At 42.9% G+C, this 24,694-nt stretch overlaps 2 protein-coding genes across 17 annotated transcripts in view; one reads left to right on the forward strand and one right to left on the reverse strand.

Moving 5' to 3' along the window:
* The first annotated feature begins 2,118 nt into the window (after positions 1–2,118).
* LOC125762357 (uncharacterized) lies at positions 2,119–13,640 on the forward strand. Of its 4 annotated transcripts, none has more exons than XM_049424331.1 (10): positions 2,120–2,346; positions 2,860–3,081; positions 8,844–8,996; positions 9,062–9,283; positions 9,364–9,503; positions 9,570–9,775; positions 10,115–10,716; positions 10,971–11,716; positions 11,790–12,441; positions 12,512–13,640. In XM_049424331.1, exons 3-10 carry the CDS (start codon positions 8,844–8,846, stop codon positions 12,617–12,619), a joined length of 2,829 nt encoding a protein of 942 aa, XP_049280288.1. In that variant the 5' UTR covers positions 2,120–2,346; positions 2,860–3,081; the 3' UTR covers positions 12,620–13,640. The 4 variants fall into 4 exon arrangements, with proteins under 4 accessions (XP_049280291.1, XP_049280288.1, XP_049280289.1 ...); XM_049424332.1 differs by having other exon boundaries at positions 2,877–3,081; XM_049424334.1 differs by lacking the exon at positions 2,860–3,081 and having other exon boundaries at positions 2,119–2,346.
* Positions 13,641–14,359: 719 nt separating this feature from the next.
* The window catches only part of LOC125762365 (innexin shaking-B), a 63,036-nt gene continuing 52,701 nt past the window's right edge, over positions 14,360–24,694 (reverse strand). For all 13 annotated transcript variants that reach the window (XM_049424354.1, XM_049424357.1, XM_049424353.1 and 10 more), the window contains one exon: positions 14,360–24,694. This exon is cut by the window's right edge and continues 255 nt beyond it. The gene's annotated coding sequence lies outside the window, so the exon portion shown is untranslated.

The following is a 24,694-nucleotide window of genomic DNA, read 5'->3' on the forward strand; positions in this document are numbered from 1 at the left end:
TTCTTCTAGGACGACCATGCCTTCAGATGTCTGTGGCAGAAGTTATGCGAGGAACCAAGTTCCTTACCCTGTTTGAGAAAATGTTAAATTTTCCTCATTTTTGCGCAAAGTTTTGCCTATAACTCGGTCGGTATCCAACGGATCGCCAATCTTTAACCTATGGTCGATATATGGCACCAATGGCTACATTTTCTTCTTGGACGGCCATGCCATCAGATGTCTGTGCCAGAAGTTATGCGAGGAACCAAGTTTCTTACCCTGTTTGAGAAAATGTAAAATTTTCCTCATTTTTCTGCAATTCAGCAAAATTTTTAAATGTGATATATTTTATTGCGAATTTGTTGCAATAAGTTTCTTTTCACTCAAATAATGCTTTAAATTAAAAAAATAATAAAAAATCAAAATAAAATTTCAAAAAAATTTTCCACTCGAAAATTTCATAAGGCTTACCCCTTACGTTTTTTTGGGAAATTTTGCAAAAAAAATAAAATTGATTTATTTTAATGCCAATTGGTTCAAAAACGTTTGTTTTCACTCAAATAATGCTTTAAATAAAAAACAGAATAAAAAATTATAAAAAAATAAAAAAATAAAAATTAGAAAATTCCATAAGGCTCATTTATGCACCAAGGTTTGGTTATAACTCTGTCGGTATCCAACGGATCGCCAATCTTTAACCTGTGATCGATATATGGCACCAATGGCTACATTTTCTTCTAGGACGGCCATGCCCTCAGATGTCTGTGCCAGAAGTTATACGAGAAACCATGTTCCTTACCCTGCTCGAGAAAATGTAAAATTTTCCTCATTTTTGAGCAATTTAGCAAAATTTTTAAATGTGATATATTTTTATGCGAATTTGTTGCAATAAGTTTCTTTTCGCTCAAATAATGCTTTAAATTAAAAAAAGAATAAAAAATCAGAAAAAAATTAAAAAAAATTTCAACTCGAAAATTTCATAAGGCTTACCCCTTGCCGTTTTTTTGAGAAATTTTGCAAAAAAAAATTAAATTGATTTATTTTATTGCCAATTGGTTGCAATAAGGTTCTTTTCACTAAAATATTGCTTCAAATACAAAAAAGTATAAAAAATAAGAAAAAAACGCAAATTTTCGTTTCAATTCACGTATTTACTCTTTTTGCAACTCGACTCACCATGGCTACATGCTTACACTCATGAGTGAGTAAGTGAAAAAAGAGTCGCTAAAACTCCACGTGGTGAATGAACTAAACTCGTTCAATAATAACGTTTCAACTCACTATCTTACTCTTACTCACTTTGCTCATCTCTAGTAGGGATACTCCGGATGGGATTTGATATCTCCCGTTCCCTGTCGTGTCCAATGCGCTCCTCGGTATGATGAAAGTATATTAGAAGGTTTAATAATTCAGTGGACACACTGATTCACTGAAAGAATTATTTATTTTATCAGTTTGTGGTGCATCGATCTATTCGATATTGAATATAGAGTGCCAATGTCGATTTAGTCTCAGCAATACCACAGTATATCGAATGCAACACAAAAAGCCACAGTATAAATTAAATCTCGCTTCCAAGCATAACATTCGATTGCATACTCACAGGCGCATATAACTAAAGCTTCGATTATTGTGCATTGTTCTTTAAATAAGGTTAATCTTTATCATTGAATTAAGCATTAAAATGCATTTATTCAAAATTCCCAAAATATATATTCATTGTCTTCCCAACGTAAAACAAATGCATATGCATCGAATAAAAGATAAATCGCAACAACATCATGGGGGTTCCTCGCTTGATCGCTCGTACATGTCTTATGTAACAGAAACGTCAAAAATTGGCCTCTGCTCAAGCGCCAACACATCTGGGGACTGGAATCTGCCTTCGCGTATTTTGTTGTCATCGTTTTGTACGCAAGTGCCTTGCACAAACACCAAGCCATGCTCCACTGAAGCCAAACCCCCAAAACACAATCGAAAGCTCTCGCTCAAAAATACGGTCACTGATCTTTCTTTGATGGAGAGAAGTTTTCGGAGAGTAATTGTGCGTGTACAAGTGCGTAGGTGAGCACGGAGAGATGAGAGAGAGCTCGCTCCTGAAGGCTTTGGAGCGAGCCAAAACTTGTTTTCTACAACCAAGCTCCCGTCAGTGAGAAGTTGGAGCTGGCAAGATCAACAACTCCATCTTAGACGAGGTGCTTTCGGGCGCGCGTTGCGCCGTGCTGGTTGAAGTTATTTTTATTTTTTTTTGTTTAGTTCGCTCTATTCTTCTATTCGCGCTTTGCTCTATCTATATACGGTGTTACCAGATTGTCCACAGTTTGTGAACGGAACGGTACAACAGCTGTTTGACAGTTGATCGAAAAGGTAAAGTAATTTTTGGGGAAAAATTAAACCCCCCCAGCTAGACGGACATTAACCGTACGGTGGAAATGCAGTTGCGAACAATGTGCGTTTTTTGTGGTGTGCGGAGAACAGTGAGAGCGAATGCGAAAGCGTGGTGAAAGAGAAGATACAAAAGAGTTCGCCTCGAGGGGTTGAAGTGATTTAAAACTGCCGTCCCATTCGCTATTTCTTTCGTGCAGCTTCATCTCATCTTAACAGCTTTTCTCGCTTCGGTAGTGCATCGTTGTTGGTGATTTTATTTTTTCCATTGCTTTCCGCACACATTTGGCTTTGGCTTTTGGCACCCCGCTGATGCGGGGGGAATAGGTGTATGGGGCTGTTAAACGCGCGTATGTTACACTGTGATGGTTCATATCGCTTACCACCACTATCAACGAAAACGACGACGAAGACGACGACGACGTCGAGTGTGTGCACATTCGCGAAGCAAACAAAAAAGTGAATGTAAAAGTGAAATAATAAACTCTGTAATAGTCAACATTATTTTGCAGCTAGGTAAAGGCAGAAAATTCCCGCAGCAGTGAGTTTGTGTGCGTTCGGTGCTCGAATCGTGGAATTTTGTCTTGATTGCACTGGATGGAGATTTCGTGTGAAAACGGTGAATGACAATCGGATAAAAGGGAGCAACAGTGAACGAAGTAGTAGCGAATTGAAAATTGCCAACATTTATGAACAGCGCCACTTCCAGCCCGAAAGGTAAGTGGAAGGGAAGGGAAAATTCGAGCAGTTGTTACACACTGCATTTTCCAGCGCGATCTTCTTCACCGTTCGTGTTCACCGTTTGTTGACGATCACTTATATAAAGCTTGGTACAACTGCCGTACGGTGCATGAAACGATGACGGCCCCAACGTTTGCTTTCGGTTAGCGTTGTATGTGTGCATTGAAGTTGATTATTGTTTCCTTTCTCCGTCGCTGTTGCTGCTTCATCGCGTCATCATCCATCGATCGACCATTCGAGCGTATTATAAATGGTCGTCCTTCTGGAATGTAATGCATGGATTAAACCACACATGCATCCAGGATGCAATGTACTGTCGGAAGGGTCATAAAATCAAAAAACATTCTTCCGCCATTCATCTCGTACGAGGGTTCGAGGTCGTAATATAGTAATAAAATATTATAAAACTTTCTTACCACCCCGTAAACCATCAACGTAATCCACTGTGCAATGTTGGCAGGTTCGAGACGAAAGGTACCGATTCGCCAATGACCAACCCACACCACACGAACACAAGCACCCACTAGTGACGACCACAACGACAACAACCTTGAATCTGGATGGGGCGAATTCCGTTGCCATTTGTCGTTTGGTACGATCGGGGTTGGGGTTGGGGTGTTGTGGATTTTTTCCCCCTCTCTTCTTCTTTCTTCTTCTTCTCTCCATCACCCGCGTTTGAGCAGTGCGAACGAGTTTCCTCATCGGGTTTGTGCCGTTCGTGGGAGATGACAGTACTATGTGGGTGTACCAGAATCCACCTTGAGTATCGAGAGCCTCAACACTCAAAGCGAATCTTTGGCATGTTGTGTTTTTTTTTCACTTCTTCTTCTGCTGTTGCTGAGTACTTCCTCACCAGTCACCAGTGAACGAGAGCATCGGCCGATTATTCATCTCAAGCTGTCGAACAATTGTGGCAAGGGTCTTTCGGCATCAAAAGACACAAAAGCCAAAAAGCAGCTGACCGTGTTCGGTCCATTTATGTCGAGCAGGTTTTCCGCGCTAACCTATGACGTCGGTTGTCTCGCCAAAAGGGGGTTAGCTTTTTGGCCTTTTTTTGTATTGTCCTACACGAATGGCTCGTTGTTGGTGGATTTCAAATAAAGCTCTTCTTAGCGCGGGCTGACAGCAAATAGGGAACAGGTAGTCGAATCAAGTCGTTCTGATATTTGATTCTTTCCATCCATATGATTGACTGTGGTCGCTTTTGCGAACAAATCGCCGAAAGCCCCAATGATTGATGTTTGACTGTAATACCCGCCCGTTTCATCTGGTCACGACGAGCTGTAGCACGGGAAGATGAAGGAACCGATTATTCCTTCCACCACCGATGTAGGGACCGTGTGTATAACGCCTTGATAATTATGTAATTTTCATCACCGTCGTCCCTTGCGGTACGCGTATAATCCCATTGCGCCGTGTCGCGTTGAAGTCGCGCAACGAACCGGGGGAGCAGGATGGGAAGAAAAAGATATGGCGACCAAAGAAATGGATTGGTCGTAATGCGCGTAGGTTGACCCTGGAAGCAATTTTTGCATGCACTCCCACTCCCACAGAACGGAACCTGTCTGTGTCTGCGTTCTCGGCCTTTGTGCGCCGGAGCGCAGTTGAAGCAGGATCATTTAATCGGACCACGGTTCGAAGCAAACAAACGAACGAAAAAAAACACTTTAAAAACGTTCCCTGAACGTCCAGTTTGCGCGCGTTGCTCCAGCTTCCACAGCGCGGGGTTTTGTAAAATGGTCAAACCGGTTTGCAACACAAACTGGGTGTATTGTGTAGCGTTGCATTGCAATTGCTATCCGAGATTAGCCCACGGGAAGGAAAGCGTTCCTTGTATGCACGGGTTCGCCGCTTTATTCTGCTTTGATTGATGACCGTGATGGGAATTGGCGCTGCAGAAGAGTTTTTAAAACAATCCTGTCCACTTTTATGACACCACGGCGTAAATTTCTTTCAAATGCATTCCTCCCCCCCAACAAGCGGGAAGGAAATGTTTTTTTTCTCAATGCAAATTACACGCCAGATCAAGTGTGCTTGATCGATCGTTTCTCAGTTGATCGTTTACCAGTATAGTTAACAAACTTCTCCAGCTAGTCGGCAAGTAGCGCAGTAAAACAAAGCGTCAAAACGTTGTTTTACTCTCATTTTGGCTCTTTCCCTCACAAGTTTTACTCATGCAAAACTGGCGGAAGTGTGTTTAAGCTGTTCAAAGAGAATCACGAAACGCAGAGCGCGACGGAACAAAAGCTCCCACACGCGTCTTTAAATCTTTCCCTCGGCCCCGGGGGGGCCCGATACCCAGTACATCAACTAGAGGGAACAATTTGGCCGTGTAACTCAAGTGCCTAAATGAAGGCCACCGCGGCAAGGTTTTGGAGGCACTAGCAGAGCTTGTTCTATTTCGCTGGCGTGTATCTAACGGGGGTTCGTCGTCTATGCTGGTAGTTACTTTTAAAGAAAAGGCCCCCGAAAACCGTTCCACTTTTCCCCGGAAGGTGGGTTTCTCGGGGTGTGAAGTTGTCTTTACATTTTTGGGCACATCGGTATGGAGTGAAACGGTTTGGCCGGAATGTTTTTGAGACGTTGACTTCGGCAAAGAGATGACGTCAACTTTGGTGAGCCAATCGTGGCGAAATTGTCCAAAAGTCTGTGTGCGGTGGGAGATACTCTATGGGGACGTAAGGTAACAAGAAATATGTGCTGCTTTTCCTGGTGCTGCTTGAACAGGTTTTTGTTTTCTTCTGTTGTTACCAAACAGGACGTTCATCGACGAAACACACAAAATTCTAATCACTGTCGCATCACGTACTGTATACACACAAACAAGAATGAATGATTCATGGCCCATTAAGCCCTCAACAATGCAAAGCCACGTATCCCACCAAAGTACGTTTCGATCGTCTCGTTGATCATGAGTTCTTAGTAACGGCGTGACGCATCCAACTACGTCCCGAACGACTGGCATCCGCACCGGAATAAATATTACCCACCCATTAGGTGACAATTTCATTGGAATTCTCTCCCTAGTGACGGACGTCGAAGCTCTCGCAGTTCGCTTTAGCCAAGTGGAAGGTTTTCATCGGTGTACACCTTCAGCTAACGAAACTCCCTTGTTGTACATACTTGCAAACTATTTTCCATTGCAAATACTGCCACGATTGCACGATCATCAGGGCTGTGCTTGGAAGATTGAACGTTGAATTGGGTTTTGATCTGGGTGTGTTAGACGCAAACTGTAGCTTTTGAAATGTTTCACAGCACAGCACAGCACAGCACAGCGCGATGCGCATTGACCCTGTTCCATTTGGAAGCGTACAAAGCATTAGATATTGGCCCCATCCTACACGCATCTGCGTGAGAGGGTCGTTGGAACGAAGCATTCAGACGGTACCGTCATCACGGGTTGATAAGTTACTTGTGGATGTTTGTGAAAGCTGTCTATTAATCGTAGCTTCCAACAAGCGAGACGAGCGATTTGAATGAAGGTACGAAGGTGTACTTATGATGAACTAACAACAACAAAAAAATAAAGATTGCTTGCTAAAGATAGTTTCATTCTATCGTACCTTTTCCAGCAAAGATGGTAATAATTGTTATAATTGCTGGCACAATGTGCTTCATTCTGTGCGAGATTGCAACACTCGCTATGCACGGCTTTTCTTGAGCTTTTGCTGTTGCAACAGCAAACAAGCGTGAGCGTAGGGGTCGTTGCTGATAAACCAGATAATGCGCTACCCGTACCGCTGTGCCAAAATGGTGAGAAGTTCAGCTCTGGTAGGGTGGTTTTGTTTTTTTTTTGCATGCAATGTCTCAACCCTCAGCTGCAGCGAACGGTTCGCACCGGCAGCTCTTGCTCTTGGCTGGTGATCATAAATTTATTTAGCTGCGTTCGATCACCAACTCCACACACGGTGGCCGTCTTTCGGTCGCCAAGCATTTGGTCGCCGATAGCAATGATCACTCGATGCAAGACAAACTGACCAGCTAGTGGTAGTAGCAGCAGCAGCAGCAGCAGCAGCACCAACTCCATTGAGCCGGAGCCGTGCTGAAGCATGACGTGTGCAACCGGTTTCGATTGCGCAAAAATGTCATGTCCATTTTCGTCGGTTTTGTGTATGTTTTTCCTTCCTTTTTTGCCCTCTGGTTGCGGACTTTTGTTGTCTGCACGCACAGACACACACACACACACGCGCGTGTTCACAAACGCCTCGAGGCAAGGTATCGCTGAAACCTACAATGTGCCCCCGTGGACAACAAGGCAAAAATCGCATAAAAACGAAGCTAAACATACACAGCGGAATAAAGTCACGGACGGTATGATCGATTCGGAAGAATGGATCAGTAAAAGGATTTTGGGGTAAATATCATCAACCAGCAGACACGAAAAAATGAAAGTACCCCCCCATTAGGGAAGTGAGTTGAAAAATCATTAGAGAAATAATAGACAATGTTTCAGTTGGTTAGCGATTCCATTAATTATTTCACCGCTTGATGGACTTTTGATCGCAATCTCGATCATTGGGAATGGAGCAAATGGAATCAAGAGGTAACTTTTATCGTTATCGAAGGTGTTGGTTTTGTGACGATTTGTGGAAAATAGCTTTTCGAACGTTTTGGTCTGTTAAGTATGGAATGTTTCTCCCGGGTTTAGAGTTATACAAATCTTTTACCGATTTTTTGTAGTAAGCTTTTTTTCTAAACCTCTATTTGTGCAGAGTAGTGTAACAAATTTGTCTAAATGCCTAGAAGTTATGATATCGATCAATGATGTGTTCGGTATGCTCTTAACAACATTGTGTCTACGCAGAGACTCTCCTATCATACGTCCTTGAGGGAAATACCCGACTTAAGTGACTTACTGTCATTGACGTAATTTCTCTAGGTTTTTTTTCTGTCTCCCATTTGTATCGTCAGTGAAGCATTTTATTCCGGATGACATAAGCGGTTTGAAAAGAGAATAGGTAAAAAAAATATTATGTTGCATACTTTTAGGCTTATTCTCTTGATAAATAATACACTTCAACTAGAGATGTGCAAAGTGAGTTGAAACGTTATATTGAACGAGTTTTAGCGACTTTTTTCACTTACTCACTCATGAGTGTAAGCATGTAGCCGTGGTGAGTCGAGTTGCAAAAGGAGGAAATACGAAAGTTGAAACGAAAACGTGCGAGTGAGCTGAAAAGAAACGTTTGATACACATGAGTTGAAACGGAATACATGTGTACAATACCCAAACTAGCCAAATGAATATACTTCACGCTCTGCTTAACCATCAAACCTGTATAAGCGAACAAGCGGGCTAATCTGATCGACAAGGACATGAAACGGGATACTTTTAATATATTTATTATCCTACTCAGAGGCGGATCATCCATTACGCAAACTAAGCGGCCACGAGGGGCCCCGAGGCTAAAGGCCCGAAATTTTTAGCGCTTGTAGAGTTCAATATGCATGTCTTACAATATTGTAATACTTTACCTATTTTCTTTCGTCGGTTGTGGTTATAACTATGATGTATTTTAATGTGAATTGGCTATTAATGCTTTAAATAAAAAAAAATATTAAAAAAAACCTAAAAATTTGAAAATTTCATAAGGCTATAGCCTTAGTTTTTTTTGGGGAAATTTAGCAAAATTTTATAAATTGATTTATTTTAATGCGAATTGGTTGACATACGTTTCTTTTCACATAATATAAAAATAAAATAATTTATTTTTTGTACCTCTTTTCCTTTCCAGATGAGTGCGATGCGAAGCTTAATATTATTTGCCTGCGCTGTTGTAGTGGTGTGGCCGGGAAGGACACACGCCCAATCGAACTATGCCTCGCAGGCCAACAGTATTGAGTACCAGGGCGAAGGTCTGCCGGAAGAAGCCACCCTGGATGGAAAGGTGAGTTTGCGGTTTGTGCCGATAACACAGTGCCATCAAGTTTACCACTCTTCCGTACCTTGCAGGTTACAAAGCTGGACGATCTAAGCCCGATTATTTTTCTCAATCGAACGAAAGCGGCCCTCAACTGTGCCGCCGGCTTTATGCAGGTAGAGCTGAAGTTCAACGAACCGTTCTACGGTAAGGCGTACGCCGATTACGATCGTAACAGCGCTTGTCAGACGAGTGGTAAGGGTGATCTCAGCTACCGTATCGATCTCCCACTGAAAGGATGTGGAACGAAGCAGGTGAGTGCTAACGGAGAGAGAGAGAAGCTCTGTGTACGAGGAGGTTGTTTAATTAATTAAATAAATGATCTCTCCTGCAGGGACCTCAACGAGTTTTCACGAACAACATTGTGGTGCGGTTCCATCCAGGTCTGGAAATGGATGGGGATGAGATCATCACGATCGTGTGTCGATATCCACCACCAGTTGCACCAATTCCTGCCGGTCTTCCAGCTCCCATGTAAGGAACGGTAGAACGATTATTGGAAAGACACTTTCAAACACGATCTTTTCTTGGGTCTTTCAGCATTAACGAAGCTGCCATCGTTGAGCCACCACTGAAGGGTATACAGATCCTGTTCATTATCTGCGCCATCATGTTCCTGACGTTGCTGCTGCTCGGTTTGGGAGTGTCCTACTACTGCCTGCGCCGTCGTCCGATTCCGATCGTACGTCGTGTGGTACACGTTGGTAGCGGTTCCGAGATTACTGCCCTCGAAAGCGGAAGTATAGGTAATGGATGGGAAACACTTCTACCGCTAGCTAACGTACATAAGGGGAGGGATTAAGCAAACCTAGCTCTAACGCATCGTTTGCACAGCAACAAGGCTAATTGTTAACTTCTGACTTTCTGAAGCACTCGGTCGCGCTCTCCAGTACGGCCAAGCCCTGTAACCACTCTCTAACGATTCGTTTCATCTCTTTCTAAATTCGCACACCCAACCGTGCCAAAAACGCTAAACCCAAAAACGCACCTCGAACTGAACACTGATCTCACCACATCAACCACAACTGGCACTCTACCCGTACTACCAACAACGCGTCTTCGGCACTCGATCGTACGGGACACAGGAAGCGTATCCGGATTCAAGGTCCGACCGGTTGTTGCCGTGCCGCCTCCGATACAGAGCTCCTCCGGCAGCGAAGGTGCACTGATCCCGTCGGACTATCCGAGTGAGTCACAGTCGGAGAACGAGGAGGTCGAGACGGGTTCGTTGCCGGTGAGTTCGCGCGGTAGCAGCAGTGCGTACGAGAATGGCGCTTATGTGCACGATGGCATGAGTCTTGCTTCGGGCGATCATCATATGCAGGCGTACGGGCAGACGCACGAGCTTCATCTGGCCAGTGCTGCATTGCCACCGTCACCCAAATTCGACATCCAGGTTCGGGTGAAACGATCGCCCCCACCACCGTCCTCGCTGCCCTCGATGAGTGGTTCCTCCATGTCGGACACGGAGAGTAACAGCAGTACGCTTGTGAGCCATGGCGGTGATCGTAACAATCTGTCGACGATACTCGAAACGCAGGAAGACCGTGACAGTGTGATGACGACGGAATCGCTGGCTGCCGATGGAGCTCAGTCACACTTTACCTACGTGCCGGAGTTGCATACCGTTCCGGCACATCTCGACTACCCGCCCAGTCCACCACCGATGCCGCGCTATAACACAACGGTTAATATACAAAATAGCACCCTTAAATCTCACCCTGTCCTGTGTTCCACCCCCCTCCCCTCTCCTCCTCTCCTCTGTCCTGTTCCTTTCTCCCACCACACACCGAATCTCCGCTCTCCTATCGCACCCAAATCTCACCTGTGTGTCTTTCTGTCGCATTATTGCACCGCCATACTAACGTAACATGTTTGACCGTGGGTTTGGCCAACACATTGGCCAACCGGGTCGACTGCCTCCTCACGCTCACCTTACAGGTAACCACGAGCACCAACCGACGCTGGCTGGAGGTACCGGACGGGCCGCGCGCCCACGACACACACTCGCTGACCGAGCTCGTGGACGCGTCGCACCTCTATCAGCTAACTGGCACGCACGTCACTAGCCATACTAACCGCGCCGAGGACGCGGTGCAGCAGCTGCCCGAGCCACCGATCGCCGTGTACAAAAAGCCTGAACTCAAGTCTCACGTTGTAGATGATCTGTTCCTCACGACCGTCACCGAGCGCACGACCATCGAGGACGTCGAGCGGCACAAGCGGCTGGTGACGGAGTACAAGGCACGGCCGGTGCCGGTACCGGCCCCACCGCCACCACCCATCGATCCTACGTGGGACGTTACGATACGCAACTACGAGGCGCAAAGGCAGCGCCAGTGGGAAGACTTCTCGGATGTGTCCAGCGCGTCCGGTGCACCGTCAATTGCGTCGGCCAACATGCCGGTACCTTCCTCGACCTATCTGCCGAGTGCGTACGCCGCCGACGAGCTGCGAAGTCCCGAGCTGGTCGGTAACATGAAGCCTGTAGACTTACCGCCGGAGGATCGCTCCGTATCGAACTGGGACGTGCTGATCCGGGTGTTGCAGGAGGTGGACATGCCGGACACATCGATCTCGACGGCCGCACTGCACACCGATCTGCATCGCTACCCATTGCAGCGCCAGCTGAGCTACGACGACAAGCTCAAGTGGAAGGAGATCATCACGACTGAATCGACGCTACGGTAAGTTTTTGAAAGGGACGTTCGTGGCAACGCAAAACATACGTTTCTCATGTGCTTATGTGTCACCCAATAGTACGATGCTGTCGGAGGCAACGGTTCGGGAGGACTTCGAGCGGATCCGTTCGGATGCGCGTTACGAGAACCTGTTCGAACCACGCTCCTGGGACGTCATCATACGCATCCTGGCGCCACCGGAGGACGTTGAGTTGCGTCAGTCGAAGCGCAGCAAGAAGCGCGAAACCTGGGACACTCGATCACGTCGTAGCTCTCTGCCGACGCTGTACGAGTACGATAGTGACGGTGACTCGTCCGTACGCACGATCACCCAGGAACCACAGCTGGTGGTGGCAACGAATATGGGCTACGGTGCCCACGCAGGTTCGCTGGCGAGTGGTTCTCGTTCACGTCGCACTTCGCGTTCATCGTACAACTCGAACAACATCGATATGCGCTCCATGTCCGAGGTGATTGTGGACTTTGGACGGATGAGTGGTGGTCCGGGCCGTTCCGGTAGTGGTGGAGAACCATCGGAAGAGGGTAGCTCGTACATCGTGTCGCACAGCAAGGCTTACTTCGATGATGATGACGACGAGGAGGCACGGTACGATCAGCGTTCGCTGCAGCGATCGCTAAGCCATCCGAGCTTGGCTCGCTCGGCTAGCGAGTTCACCGAGCGTTGGATCATCCCCGACGACCATCTTGATCTTCGTGCCGATTCCGAAGCGGTATGTAGCGCTTATCGAACTTCTTGTGAGCTTCTTAGACATTAATGATTTTTTTGCTTTGATAATGTAGAACAACTCGTCGGTTTATGGTTCCGGCACGATGGACATGGACACGAGAACGACGTACATCAAGCAGAGCCGCACGACGGTGAGCCGCGAACGACGCGACAACTGGTAGAATGGAAGAAGGATGCGAGCGGACGCTTTGCTCTTATCTCACGTGCCAAGCTACCGATCGGTCGCTCGCTACCAAACTGCTCGTAATGGTTCGGCCTCCGCCGGACTACTGCCTAACTAACACTAACACTGCGATACTGGAAGCAACCGTTCCTAGATATTACCACTGCTGCTAAGCGAGCGGCCGATCGAGCGAACAAATGTGAATCCCTGCCCCCCGCGATTAGGGCGATATGGAGGCAAGCTCACGAAGATACACGCACCGCATCGAAATGGCGCCGATATTAAATGTGTATCTTTCGGAGCTTGCGAAAGTAGACTTAAGATAGTAGATTAAATCGAATTTGTTTTTATGACTTTGCACGATGATTCTAGGGCCGCGTGAACTAGCGTTAAGTTTACTAGCCCCCGGAACCGAACAGCAAACAGTACTTAAGTGAATGTTTTACTCGAATTACTAGCTAATAACACGACCACGCCACGGATGGTGTGTAGCGATAAATGACTAATACCTTTAATTTTAACCACACATTCGAATCGCAAAACATGCACGCAACGCGGCCAAACAAGGAGCAAACAAGGAACGGGACCGTACCGGTCGGCCGAAGGGACGATACCTGTGATAATCGAAATGAAATTCTCCACGTCATGCAACGTAGGTACTACACGCACACGGCAATCGTAGCCGGGTATTAGTCACAGCTTGTAGCGAACGCCGTATTTTTTTTGCACCATATTTGTGAAACCGGCCGGTCACCGTTAACTCCTTCGGTTGTTGTTAGAATGTGCAGCAATCAAGTGGATGGTACGCGGCTTAATCATCTCGGTACAACGTAAAGGGTGGTGGGTTTAATGGGAATCGATTTTATGCTTTTATACGAACTACCGTCTTAGTAATGTAGTGCAGCTTAGGATGGAGCTTTACGCTTGGAGCACGTCACAGTGCTCACATCCCCGTGCAAACTCGCTGAATAAACTAACACACGAATATCTCACACGAAATTAAACTTGTGTTTGTGAAATTGATCGATTGATGAATTCGAAAGAAAACAACAAAATCCAATTTCGAAATGGTTTGAGAGGTAAATAAGCAGTCGTTAATTTATCGATTCCAATAGCGATGGAGGCGCCCGGTGTTTGTATGTGATAAACAGCGCCGGTTCCACGCGACAGGACCGGGATATCAAATCCCATCCGGATCGTTCCCCCGTAGCAGGGACTGACTATCCAGCTACGTGGTAACAACAAGTCTAGCGAGCCAGAAATGCGAATTGATACAGTTTGACGAAATTTCCTTTAACTGATGGAGACTTCAATGCATGGAAAGAGATGACGTTTGATAAGGGAAAGATATGACAATGAAATAAAATTACGCCGTTATAAACATCGACCATTTTGGATGAAAAACATTCAATTTCAGGTAAAGTTGATCCCAAAAAACTGTGCTGCCTGTAGTCCATTTAGGTTGAAGGAGATCATAAATAAGTTGATGATGATCTCAAATGGAAGGAGGTTGATCGCAACTAGAACTAGAATAGAAAATTTCTTTCCCTTGTCACTTCACTTCACAATGAAAACGCATTGTTGTACAGATTTTTTTTATTTTGTAAATTATATTATAAATGTTTTGTATCTTTGTTAAAATTTACATAATGTTATATTTCAATAATATGATTTCAAAATTAAAAACGTCTTTTTGATATCTTGACATCATTGCACTGTTTTTTTTTCGTAACAAGGATTGAATTAAAATGTTCTTTATTGAAGTTTTTTTTTCGTTTTTAGTGGATATATGAATTGTTCTTTTAGAATTATTTCAATATTATGATCTTTTTTTGTTCATATAATAACCTCGCTTGTTGTTTTTCTTCCTTGTTTGCTACTTTTTTTTTACTTTTGTTTAAATCGTAAAACTCCTTTTCTTTATATTGGTGTCGTGAGTATGTTCCTAATGTAAATCAATCGCGATAGCGTTTTTCTCTATACTTTGTTTTTTATATTTTTCCTTAGGTTTTTTTTGTTTAGTTTTTCGCTTGGTTTTGTTCTGGTTGTTGTTTTGTTTTTTTTTTCTTAATTTTCTTTCATTTGTTCTGCGCTTCCACCCTTCCACCGTTTTGTTTTTGTTTATTTATACGATAGAAATATCAGACAATAGCCCAGAAGTGTTGGAGTGGTGTGAACACATGCTTCAAATATTCCGTCCGTTCAGTGATTTTGGCAGTGATTTATTAAAAATACGATGGCCATACGTATCGGTTACAATCGGTTTCTGCGTGTAATGTTGTTTGGTTTTGTATGTTTCGTACTCCGCAAAACAGAACATGCATGCATAACGGACGTGTGTGTGTGTGTCTTCTCGGGGGAAAAATCGCATCGAACAAGTGTTTGAGCGTTTTCCATTTCCCCAAAGAGTGAGTGTATGTGTATGTGTGTGTACACTAAATTCCTTGCGGCCGGAAGAAGTAGTGTTAAGATAAGAGGGGGAAATTATAAAAATTATCTTCTGCTTATGTTACGTGGTATGTATGTTTTAAGTATGCAGTCGCTTGCATATGTTTGTGTGTATGTGTATGTGTGTTCCTAGCCTTGATTAGAGTATGATCGCATCGCATCGAATCTTATATTGCCTCACTGTTCGACGTGGCCTACTTGTATGTGTGTGTGTATGTATGCTTTCCTCTCTTTCTATGGCAACTAGCATGGCTGACGTATGTCAATTTGTCGTAGGCTCCTTCTGTACAGCCTCTGAGATGGCTACCGACGGACTACTTTGATCTGAATGCATTAGTGCATTTAAAGGAAAGCATCTCAAGAACCGAATATAAACGTCGTTCGATAAGTTCTCTACGCTTTGAAGCACAAAACTCAACACTCTGCTACGCGTGGACCTGGTCCCAAACAAGCTACCTGTTTCCCTTCCCGTGTGTTACGGCTGTGAAAATAGTACGCAACTAGTGACGGTTCTGCACTGCTCTAAGCGAGCTTTTCTGTTTCTGTCCGGCCAACCGCAAGTACAACTACAAGTTAAGTGTGTTTTCTCTTTTTTGGTTTACTAATTACAGTGGCATGCGTACTGTACCAGCAACTCTGTACAGACAGTGCGGTGCGGTTGCACACCTTTTCGTGCCGTTTTTTTTCCGGTAAGCGACGTATATGCGTATAAGTAACCGTACCTACTAATGCGCTTTGCACAAACACACAAATAAAGGAAAAAAAAAAACACAAAAAACGTCAGACGATTCACGCACACGCACGACGAAGCACGGTGCGCTCACACGTCCCGTAGCTTAAGTTTAGCATTATTTTGTGTGTACTTTCGTAACGTTTCTTTTAACAATTTCATCACCGGCTGCCTATCAGTTTTCTGCCTAATGATCAACAGTTTACAGGGGTTTTTAAAAGTATTGTTGCGGCACAAACGGAAACAGCGACAGCGTTCAAACAGCGTGCTTTTGGTGTTTTTTTTTTCTTTTGGCTTTAGAAGTAAGTTGCTTCCCTTGCAGGGACTTGTTAGTGTGAGGGGGTAGGCGAGAGGGAAAGGGCGAAGGAATTCGATTCTTTAGCACTCGTACCACAATCGATGGACCCTAATGTGTCGGTTCCGGCGACCTTCGGCTACCGACCACCGAATACCTGTATCAACTTGACGCGCGAATGCTACCCCATTTTGTGGCAGCCGTTTAATTGTAATGGGAAGAAGGTTTCGTTTTGTTTTTTAAATACGGTTGTTTTTTGTTTTAGATCGTTTTAATAGCAATTTTCGTTCGAAATTGTTGTTGTTGATATTTGTTGTTTGGTTTGTTTGTTTTTTTTTGTTTAAAGTACGATCAACGTTTTTTTTTAATGCATTTTTGTTTGTTTTGCTCTACTTAATTTGAATGAATATTTAGCTATAACAATTTTGCGCTAATTAATGCATGCAGACACATTGTGTATTTGATTCCGCTTTGCTCTGTAGTTTAAGATGCTTTTTTGTTTTGTCGTTAAGTGTACCTTTCTTACATTGCTATCCTGGGGATTATTTTTTTTTTCATTTTTCCCCATTACCGGAACAAGTTCTCTAGGCTTATCTCTCTCTCTTTCTATCTCACTCTCGCTCTTTTCCTTTTCCTACTATTGCCTCTCTTGCTCTCTTTCTTTGTCGCTATTTTTCTCTCTTTTGCTTTGTGTGGCACGTGCCGTTTGCAAACATGTTTGAAGAAAATGTTAAGTTAAAAGGAATGTGAAGCATCACCCATTGTTCTTCCTTCTACTCCATAATGAATGGGAGCCAAAATTAGTGGCCAAGTGACCAAGACAGTTTTAGCAGAACGGAACAGGTTTTTCTTTTGTTTTGCAAACGTTCGGAAATGTTTTGTTTTTTTGCTTTGCTTTGTTGTGTGTAAAGTTTTGCTGGAAGCACTTTTTTGGGGGAGGGGGTCTAATAAAGTTTCCCTGCCCGTTTCGGGAGCCTACTGGTTGCCAAACACTTCCGGGATCTTTCGTCGGCTCTCGAACAAGGTTTTCAAGTCAATGCGTTACATAATTTGGTGTTTGTTTGATTTCTTGTTTTTTGTTTACTATACTTCCCATTGTTCCCGTTTCTGTCACGTGTGTAGCTCTTAATCTGCTTGCTGTTGGCTCTTTTCGAAGCGATTTCATAAAGAGATTGGAAAGAGAAAGTGCATCTGCGATCACCATTTATCGCCAATTCTTACCACCGCCAGCACACATACACACGCACACATCTACCATCATCATAAGGATGGTTTTTCAAAATGGCTGACCAAACGTAAAATGCTCGATCGCTTACTGATCGATGCGCAATATGGCCGCGTAATCTTATCGTACTTCGGAACAATGTGTGTGAATGTGTGATGAAAATATGTGTATGTGTGTGTGTGTGTATAGTTCTATGCAGAACGGACGATACGGATAACGAATTCCTTATTGGCAAGTAACGGGGGCAAGTAACGCCCCGCTTTTGTTTTTGTCCACCGGTACTGACCACCGTGCGCTGCTATCTGGGCGTTTTGTCTTTCTGTTTCTATTGGTTCGTGTTTTGTTTCGCTTCGCTTGTTTTCGCTCTTCGCTTCCAGACTTGTTGTTTGATTTCTGTTTGCTGCTGCTGCTGCTTGTTTGTTGTTTGCGTGAGATTGCCTTACGTTAAGGGATGTTTGTGTGTTTTACTCTGTTTGTCATCTCGGTTTTTTTGGGTTTTCGTCCTTAAACTATGGCTCACCGACTAATGCTGTTTTATATCCACTATCTAGGGTTTTTGGGCTTTTGTTCGAGTGTTTTCTTCTGTTCTCTTGTTTTGCTCTATCGTTTTCATCAGTTTGCTGACTTAGGTTAATATTTTTTCTTATGATACTTGGTTTTGCTTTTCTGTTGCTTGATTACTTACACGAATGAGTTGATGTGTTTGTTGTTGTTGTTGTTGCTGCTGTGTGTTTGAATGTTTGTGTCTTCCTTTCAACGTCCTGTGCATTCATGTGTGTATGGGTGTGGGGTACCTCATTCTTTCTTACTTTCTTCGCTTCTTTTTTTTCTTTGTTTTTTTTGCTGATAATGGCTTTTGCTGGACTGGAGTGTATTTTCGATTCGGTTTCTGTTGGTTTTTTCTTCTGTTCTGTACAAGCAATAGTTTTATTTTTGGTTTTTATTTTTCTATATTTTCTTCCTTTTATATGTGTGTTGTTTCTTTTGTTTTTTCTTGTATTTTCTGCTTCATTTGTATGTGTGTTTTTTTTTGTTTCGGTTTTAATGCATTTAATCATGTATCGTAGGTGAGAAAAGTTAAGGAAAGAATCGAAACACAAACGGTATGTACGAGATCAAATTCGATGAGCGAACGGAAACGAGCTTAGAGCATTTATGTGTAAATGGAGAAATCGATGTAGCTACAATGTTTAACCCAATGTTTGTTTCGCTTTCCGTTTCCTATTCACTTGTAGGTTTTACTTACTTACTTACTTTAACTTCCCTTTGCACGGGCAAAGGGACAATGGGGATGGGGATGGCCCTACGCGCCATCGTGAACCCTAAAGTCGGCCCCATCTTCGATTATGCTTTACTTTGTATTTTCTCTAGAATCAATTCTTAAGCTAGAACCTTTCTTCGCTTCTCCTTGTTTGCGTGTGCTGCAATGGCTGCTGTGGCGTATCCTTTCTCACCGTTTCTCCTTAATAATGGCCATCATAGCACAGTCGCGGGGGCAGTTTTTTTCTTCTTCATTAGATTAGAGTTTTGTTTGTTGCTTTATCTTTCTTTTTTTTTAAATTGGTTTAAACATGTCCTCGTTCGTATGAAAAACAAAACCAAAACAAAAGACTCCCTTCCTCATACCCTAGAGAGATTGGTGTTTCATGTTTAGGTAGTATTGAATTAGAACTTATATCTAGAAGAGTTTAGAGCATTTCCTAAGACCACTTTTACCGATGTGAACGCGTAACCTTGCTGAAGAATGTGTTGTTAAGTTGTTTTTCTTTGTGTCTGTGTGGTGAGCAGTTTGAGCGTGCCGTTGTTTAGTTTAGTCCGCAAATGTACTTTCGAGTCGATTGTTTCGATTCCACGAGCAAGGGTCATGAGTTTTTCTTTTGTTTCTCGTTTCGTTTGGTTGAAACTTCAATTCGGTTTCGATAGAAAGAAAAGAAAAATGGTGTTTTGTTTCATTGAAATGATGTGACAAAGTTGCATTAGTTGCCAGCGTGTATAAAGTTTGCTGTCCAAGCTTGACTTATACTGTTACGCGTGTGGTTTTTAATATGTTGTAAGTAGTTGTGTGTCACTGTGTATGTGTGAGTGTGCTTCGAGTTTGCAAATGGCTTTACAGCTTGGAGTTATTGTATACAGGGAAGTATTTACAAATGTTTTGCTACCTCGCATCATCTGTTTCATATGTTTACTTTGGTCATTTGTCGTGTCCTTTGTTATGTTGGTCATATGTGTATAATGTGTGTATGTGTATGTGTACACAGTTGTCCGGTAGTATGTGGTCACCTTTCTGTTCTTAACCGTGTTCTGTTTAGTTTTCTTCGTTTTCGTCATTCCAGTACATCGCTTTCCATAATAGCTCATGCTTATTCCGATTTAGTTTATTCATATGTATATGTATATATATATGTATATTTATATCTATATACATACACAGTTATGTGTACATATATATGTATAGTTATGTAAGGCAGTAACTATTTTTTCACTGAACTTATAAGTAAAATAGTACCCAAAACTTGTAATGAACCGAACTAATGTATGTACAGATAATGGTACCAATTTAGATATTTGTTTTGTTTGCTTTGTATTCTCGCTTACCTTGGCTTTATGTTCACTTTTGTGTACCTGTGTGTTTATGTGTGAGCGTGTTTTTGTATTGTTTCTATTTAAGGTGGCCGCCATCTTCTGTCAGCGCCATCTACTAGTGCCTGCAATGGCTCCTCTCGTTTTCTTTCGCCCTCAATACTATTCTTCTATTCTGCGTTTCAATAGAGTTTCGCATTGTTTCGACCACGGTTTTGTTTGTTTTTTTTTTTTTATTTTATAAATTTGTTATATGTTGTGTGTGTGTGTTTTTTTTGTATGTAAGTGTATGAATGTTTGGTTTTGTTTGCGTTTTTTTGTTCTTTAATTCGTAGTTTTCTTTTATATTTTATCCGTCCGTTGTTTTCTTTACTTGTTTCAATAACATATGATAATATTCGATTTCTATTACTAATAGCACTTGTTGGTGTTTTAGTAGTCAATTAATGGTTTATGTTATGCATTGTTTTTTCTTCTTCTCTCCTCTCCTGCTCCTATGCGCTTCTTATAATATTAATGCTTACCATCTCTTTTCGTCCCGTCGATTAGCGTTCTCGTTTCTTCTTCTTCTTTTTATTACTTATATATTATACCTATGTATATTCACTGCCACTGTCGCTGTGTCTTGATCGATCGACAACGCGTTGTTTTTTTTGTTTATCTCTGTGTTTTGGATTTATTTTTGTTTCCTTCCTTCACTGGATCTTCTTTTTTTCTCGTTTGATTTTCCCTCTATAATTTTGCTTAGCAATCAATAAAATATTAATATATATATGTATATGTATATATATATATTCATGTATATATATTTAGTATAACTAAGTTTGGTCGTTATTAAAATTGTTATTTGTATTTCTATAAAATCACTGGATTCGGCTTCCTTCGTTCTCTGGCCTTTTTTAAGACCCCCCTTCCCCCCGCATTGTGCCTCTGCCGGCGTCTCTGCTGCTGCTGCTTGCATGACTTACTATTCTACCTCCTGTTTATGTGTATGTGTTGTTCCCACCCTCCGCCCCCCTCACACAATTGCAATGGAATTCGCTACTTCCATTTTGGGATCACCGTCACCGATTTGGGGTGAGTGTCGATTTTTTACTAATCAAGTTCAATTCTTCCCTCACACGGGTGACGGGTGGGGAAGGGGGTGAGTGGGTTACACCGGGTATCCTACGACCCGGTAACGCTAAGATGCATCTGTATGCTTAATGTACTGTATCCACGCCGTTACATGTTCAGTTTTGATTGTTGTATGTACATATTTTGAAGGAGATTGGACGAGTGTGTGTGGACTGCACGTGATACGGTTTGCTTAGTGGACAAACGAACGATGAGTGGCACCCCGCCTCTCGAGCAATGGAAGGGAGGGATGGGGCAAGGGTTACGACGCGGGTGACGGAGGACGGGGTTTTGGGTTTATGTTTGCCCTTTGTATTAACAATCGACAAAAAATTCGGTTCAGTTCCATTCAGTAGCATGAACGTGTGCATTTCGTTTTTTTTTGCCATTGCGATAATGTTGCGGCTGTGACGGAGTTTTACTTTTATTTTGTGCTAAGTGCTGCACAAGCACAAACACACCCATCAAGCGGCTCTCGAATGCAGGCCGTTACAATTTTTGGGAAGGATACCAGTACTAAGCATAAAATGAGCGTGATCATCAACTGTCTCACGGATCTATTGCTTTTCTTGCTTTTCTGTGCATCTTGCTTGTATACATTGTGGATTTTTTGGGGGTGGGAGATATATAAAATTATCCCACGCCCAATACGCTCGAAAGGAAGCTACCGAAAGCTCTTCTTTGTTTTTGTATTTGTGTCATATCGGGTGACCAAGAGCACGAAAGTTAACAGCCCCAAAAATTGTGTAGATCGTATGATCATTATCGCGTAGCGTTGTGACGTCGCACTGACAACGCTGGCCATCATTTAGTTTGCCCTGTTCCCTTTCTTACTCTGTGTTGCCAAAAAACGAGTGTGTGTGTGTGCTTTTTTTCTCCTCTTGTAGTGACATTCATTTTTTATCCCTTTTTTAAACTCTGTCTCACTCTTGTTATCAGAAATATTATCCATTTGAAGTGCGATGTGAAGGATCAATCAGTTTTTGGCAAATTGTGTTCATTCTTCGTTTGTTGAACTTCTTAGAATTGTTTCGGAACGCAAATGAGACCGGTCAAGCGGATACAGGAAATGGAACTATGTACAGAGAAGTTGGTTCTACTGTTTCGCACAGAAAATTCGATTTTACGCATTTAGCTGCTGTTTCTTTACCTTGGTTTTTGTTTTGTTTGTTTGGTTGCTTCATCGTTCACGTATCCGCGCAAAAAAAAAAAAAACAATCTGGCCGCCACACTATTACTCCTTTACGATCACACCCATTTTCACCCTGCCTGTAAGTAGTATTGATGCACAATTTTGCCCGCTTTGTAACGGCGACGCAACGGTTTGCATGTGCGGTCTCACTGGTTTTTTTTTTGTTATTTTGTTTTCAGCCGGTTTGACGGTATTACGTGCTTTATTGCTTATGTATGATGCATGATATTTGCAAATGTAATTCTCGATATTTCCACCACTAAGTGTAGAGCCTCGCTTGGGTAGTTTTAAAAATATAGTTAAATTCATAATTCGCACCTATGTATCTTCGGCGCTAAAGTACACGGCGTGTGTTTTGTGTGTTGTTGTATGTGAGTTTAATGCAGCTCGAGGGGAAATGTCTCATTGGCCCTGACTATCTGACTACCTGTTTGACCTGGCATGCCGTAGATTGATTCCTGTGTTACTGCTTTGCATCAGTTGGTGACGCCATTTTGTGGCGCTGCCATCTCTAAAGTGTTAATGTACAGTTAATCGCTTCCGTACCCTTCGCTATTTACAATCGCAGTCATGTATGGCGTGTGTATATGTATGTGTGAAAGAGATAGAGGCTATTTGATTTAAAATTCATTTAGTCCGGTATTTAGCCGCAATGTACTCGTGGCCCACTATGGCATTAATTTACAAACCTGTCTTGTCGATCAGCGCTATAGAATATGCTCAAAATAATAGAACAAAAAACACAATTCTAACAAGAACCGAGTACGCGATAAGTTTCTGCTTTTTCTTGTTTGTTTGTTCGTGTGCATGTGTGTTTTGTTGTTCTTCTTCACTTCCGCTTACAAATCGAAATACCAACAATGGATGCTAGCCGCGCGATACTTATCCGATACGTGTATTTATGAGTAATCAATTGAACTAATTAATTTTTTCCGCAAAGATTCACTATAATTGATGATTTGCGCGTTTTGTCCCGCTTTATGCTGAGTAATGTCATTTTCACTACGCTAATTAAATTTGGTATGATAAACATTCGTGTAATTCGTGTGTGTGTGTGTTTTTTTTGTTCGTTTTCGTTTAGCTCAGTTTGTTTTTGTTCTAATATCTTTGTTTTTAATCTGCTGGCAGAGGCGTATGGAGTAATTATTAATCAATATAGTTTTTTTCCTTTTAATTTTCTTCCGTTTTTTTTTTGTTTTGCTCTACCACTAATGTAAATGGATGCCTGCTTATGCCAGAAATGTGTACGATAAAATTTTCCTTACGGATCACACCTCCCCGTTTTGTCACGGCATGAGAGCGCGCGTGCGTGAAAAGCTAATGAGCTGGCGGAATTTAAGGGTTTTACATCGGGGTTTGGGAAAGGAAAGGATCATCTGTACGTTGATGATGGTTGGAAAACAATTTGCCTACGAAATCGTTCGTTTCTTATGTTTTTTCTTTCTTCTCTGATTGGAAATGATTGTAGTTGACCAGAACGTAATATAACACAAACATGGAAAATGGAAAAAAATACTAACCAGTACGTCAAAAGGTTAAAGAATGGTTAAAGAATAGTACGGAATGAATGGAGCCCCTGTTTCGGTTTTTTTTGGGTTTGTTTCGTCTGCTTTCTAACCATCTGCTAACGATCACGCACGCCTAGATCGTCCATTCCGGGTTTTTTTTTGCTACGAAAGTATCTGGTTTAGGGTTTTTTTGGGTTTGTTGTTTTTTTCTTCTTCTTCTTTTGCTATTTGGTTTTAAACCTTGGGCACTTGATCCTGCCTCCTCGCTTTATCGTTTTATAGGAATCGAAACCTAGCGAATGGACCACAGGGTGTAGACGTAATTGAAAGTTGTTTTTTTTGTTGTTGCATAGTGATAGTGGTAGCGATAAACAGTACGTTTTTTTGTTTTGTTTTGTTTTAGGGTGAATAGAATTAATAGTTGTAGTAATCGTGTTAGTAGTTAGTTTAGCACTATTTAGTAGCTGGTTGTACGTATCATTAAAGGGGCAAAAAACAATAGGATGCACTTTGCTCGATGATGCTCGATTAGTTGGACTGGATGGATGGATTCGCAATTCGAGAAACGGAGGGTGGAGAAAGAGAGACGGAGAGAGAGAGAGAGAGAACGAGCGAGCGAGAGCTTTCGTTGCGCGGTGGTTACCGATGGAAGAAGCGCATGAGAATGAACAAAAGGAGAACGAGAGTTTGGTGGAGTGGCTGACACCCGGAAAAAGGGGATGCGGAGATGGGACAGAGGAGACAGAGAGACGCACGGGCGAGAGTGTGATCTTGTATGACCACCAAGAACGTGCCCAAGTGGATGGTTTGTACGCGTGCTGCAAGCAACACGTTGGACACGACGGACGGATCCTTCAATCAGGTACCATATCCGGCTACGTCCTGTCCATCCCCCCTCTCTACCTCCCTCTCTCTCTCTCCCTCTGCCGTCTCGCTTCTGTTTCGTCCCTGCTGTCCAGCTCGCTCCCGTACCTCCTCT

This window comes from Anopheles funestus, chromosome 2RL (genome assembly GCF_943734845.2).
Source record: "Anopheles funestus chromosome 2RL, idAnoFuneDA-416_04, whole genome shotgun sequence".
Taxonomy (NCBI): Eukaryota; Metazoa; Arthropoda; class Insecta; order Diptera; family Culicidae; genus Anopheles; species Anopheles funestus.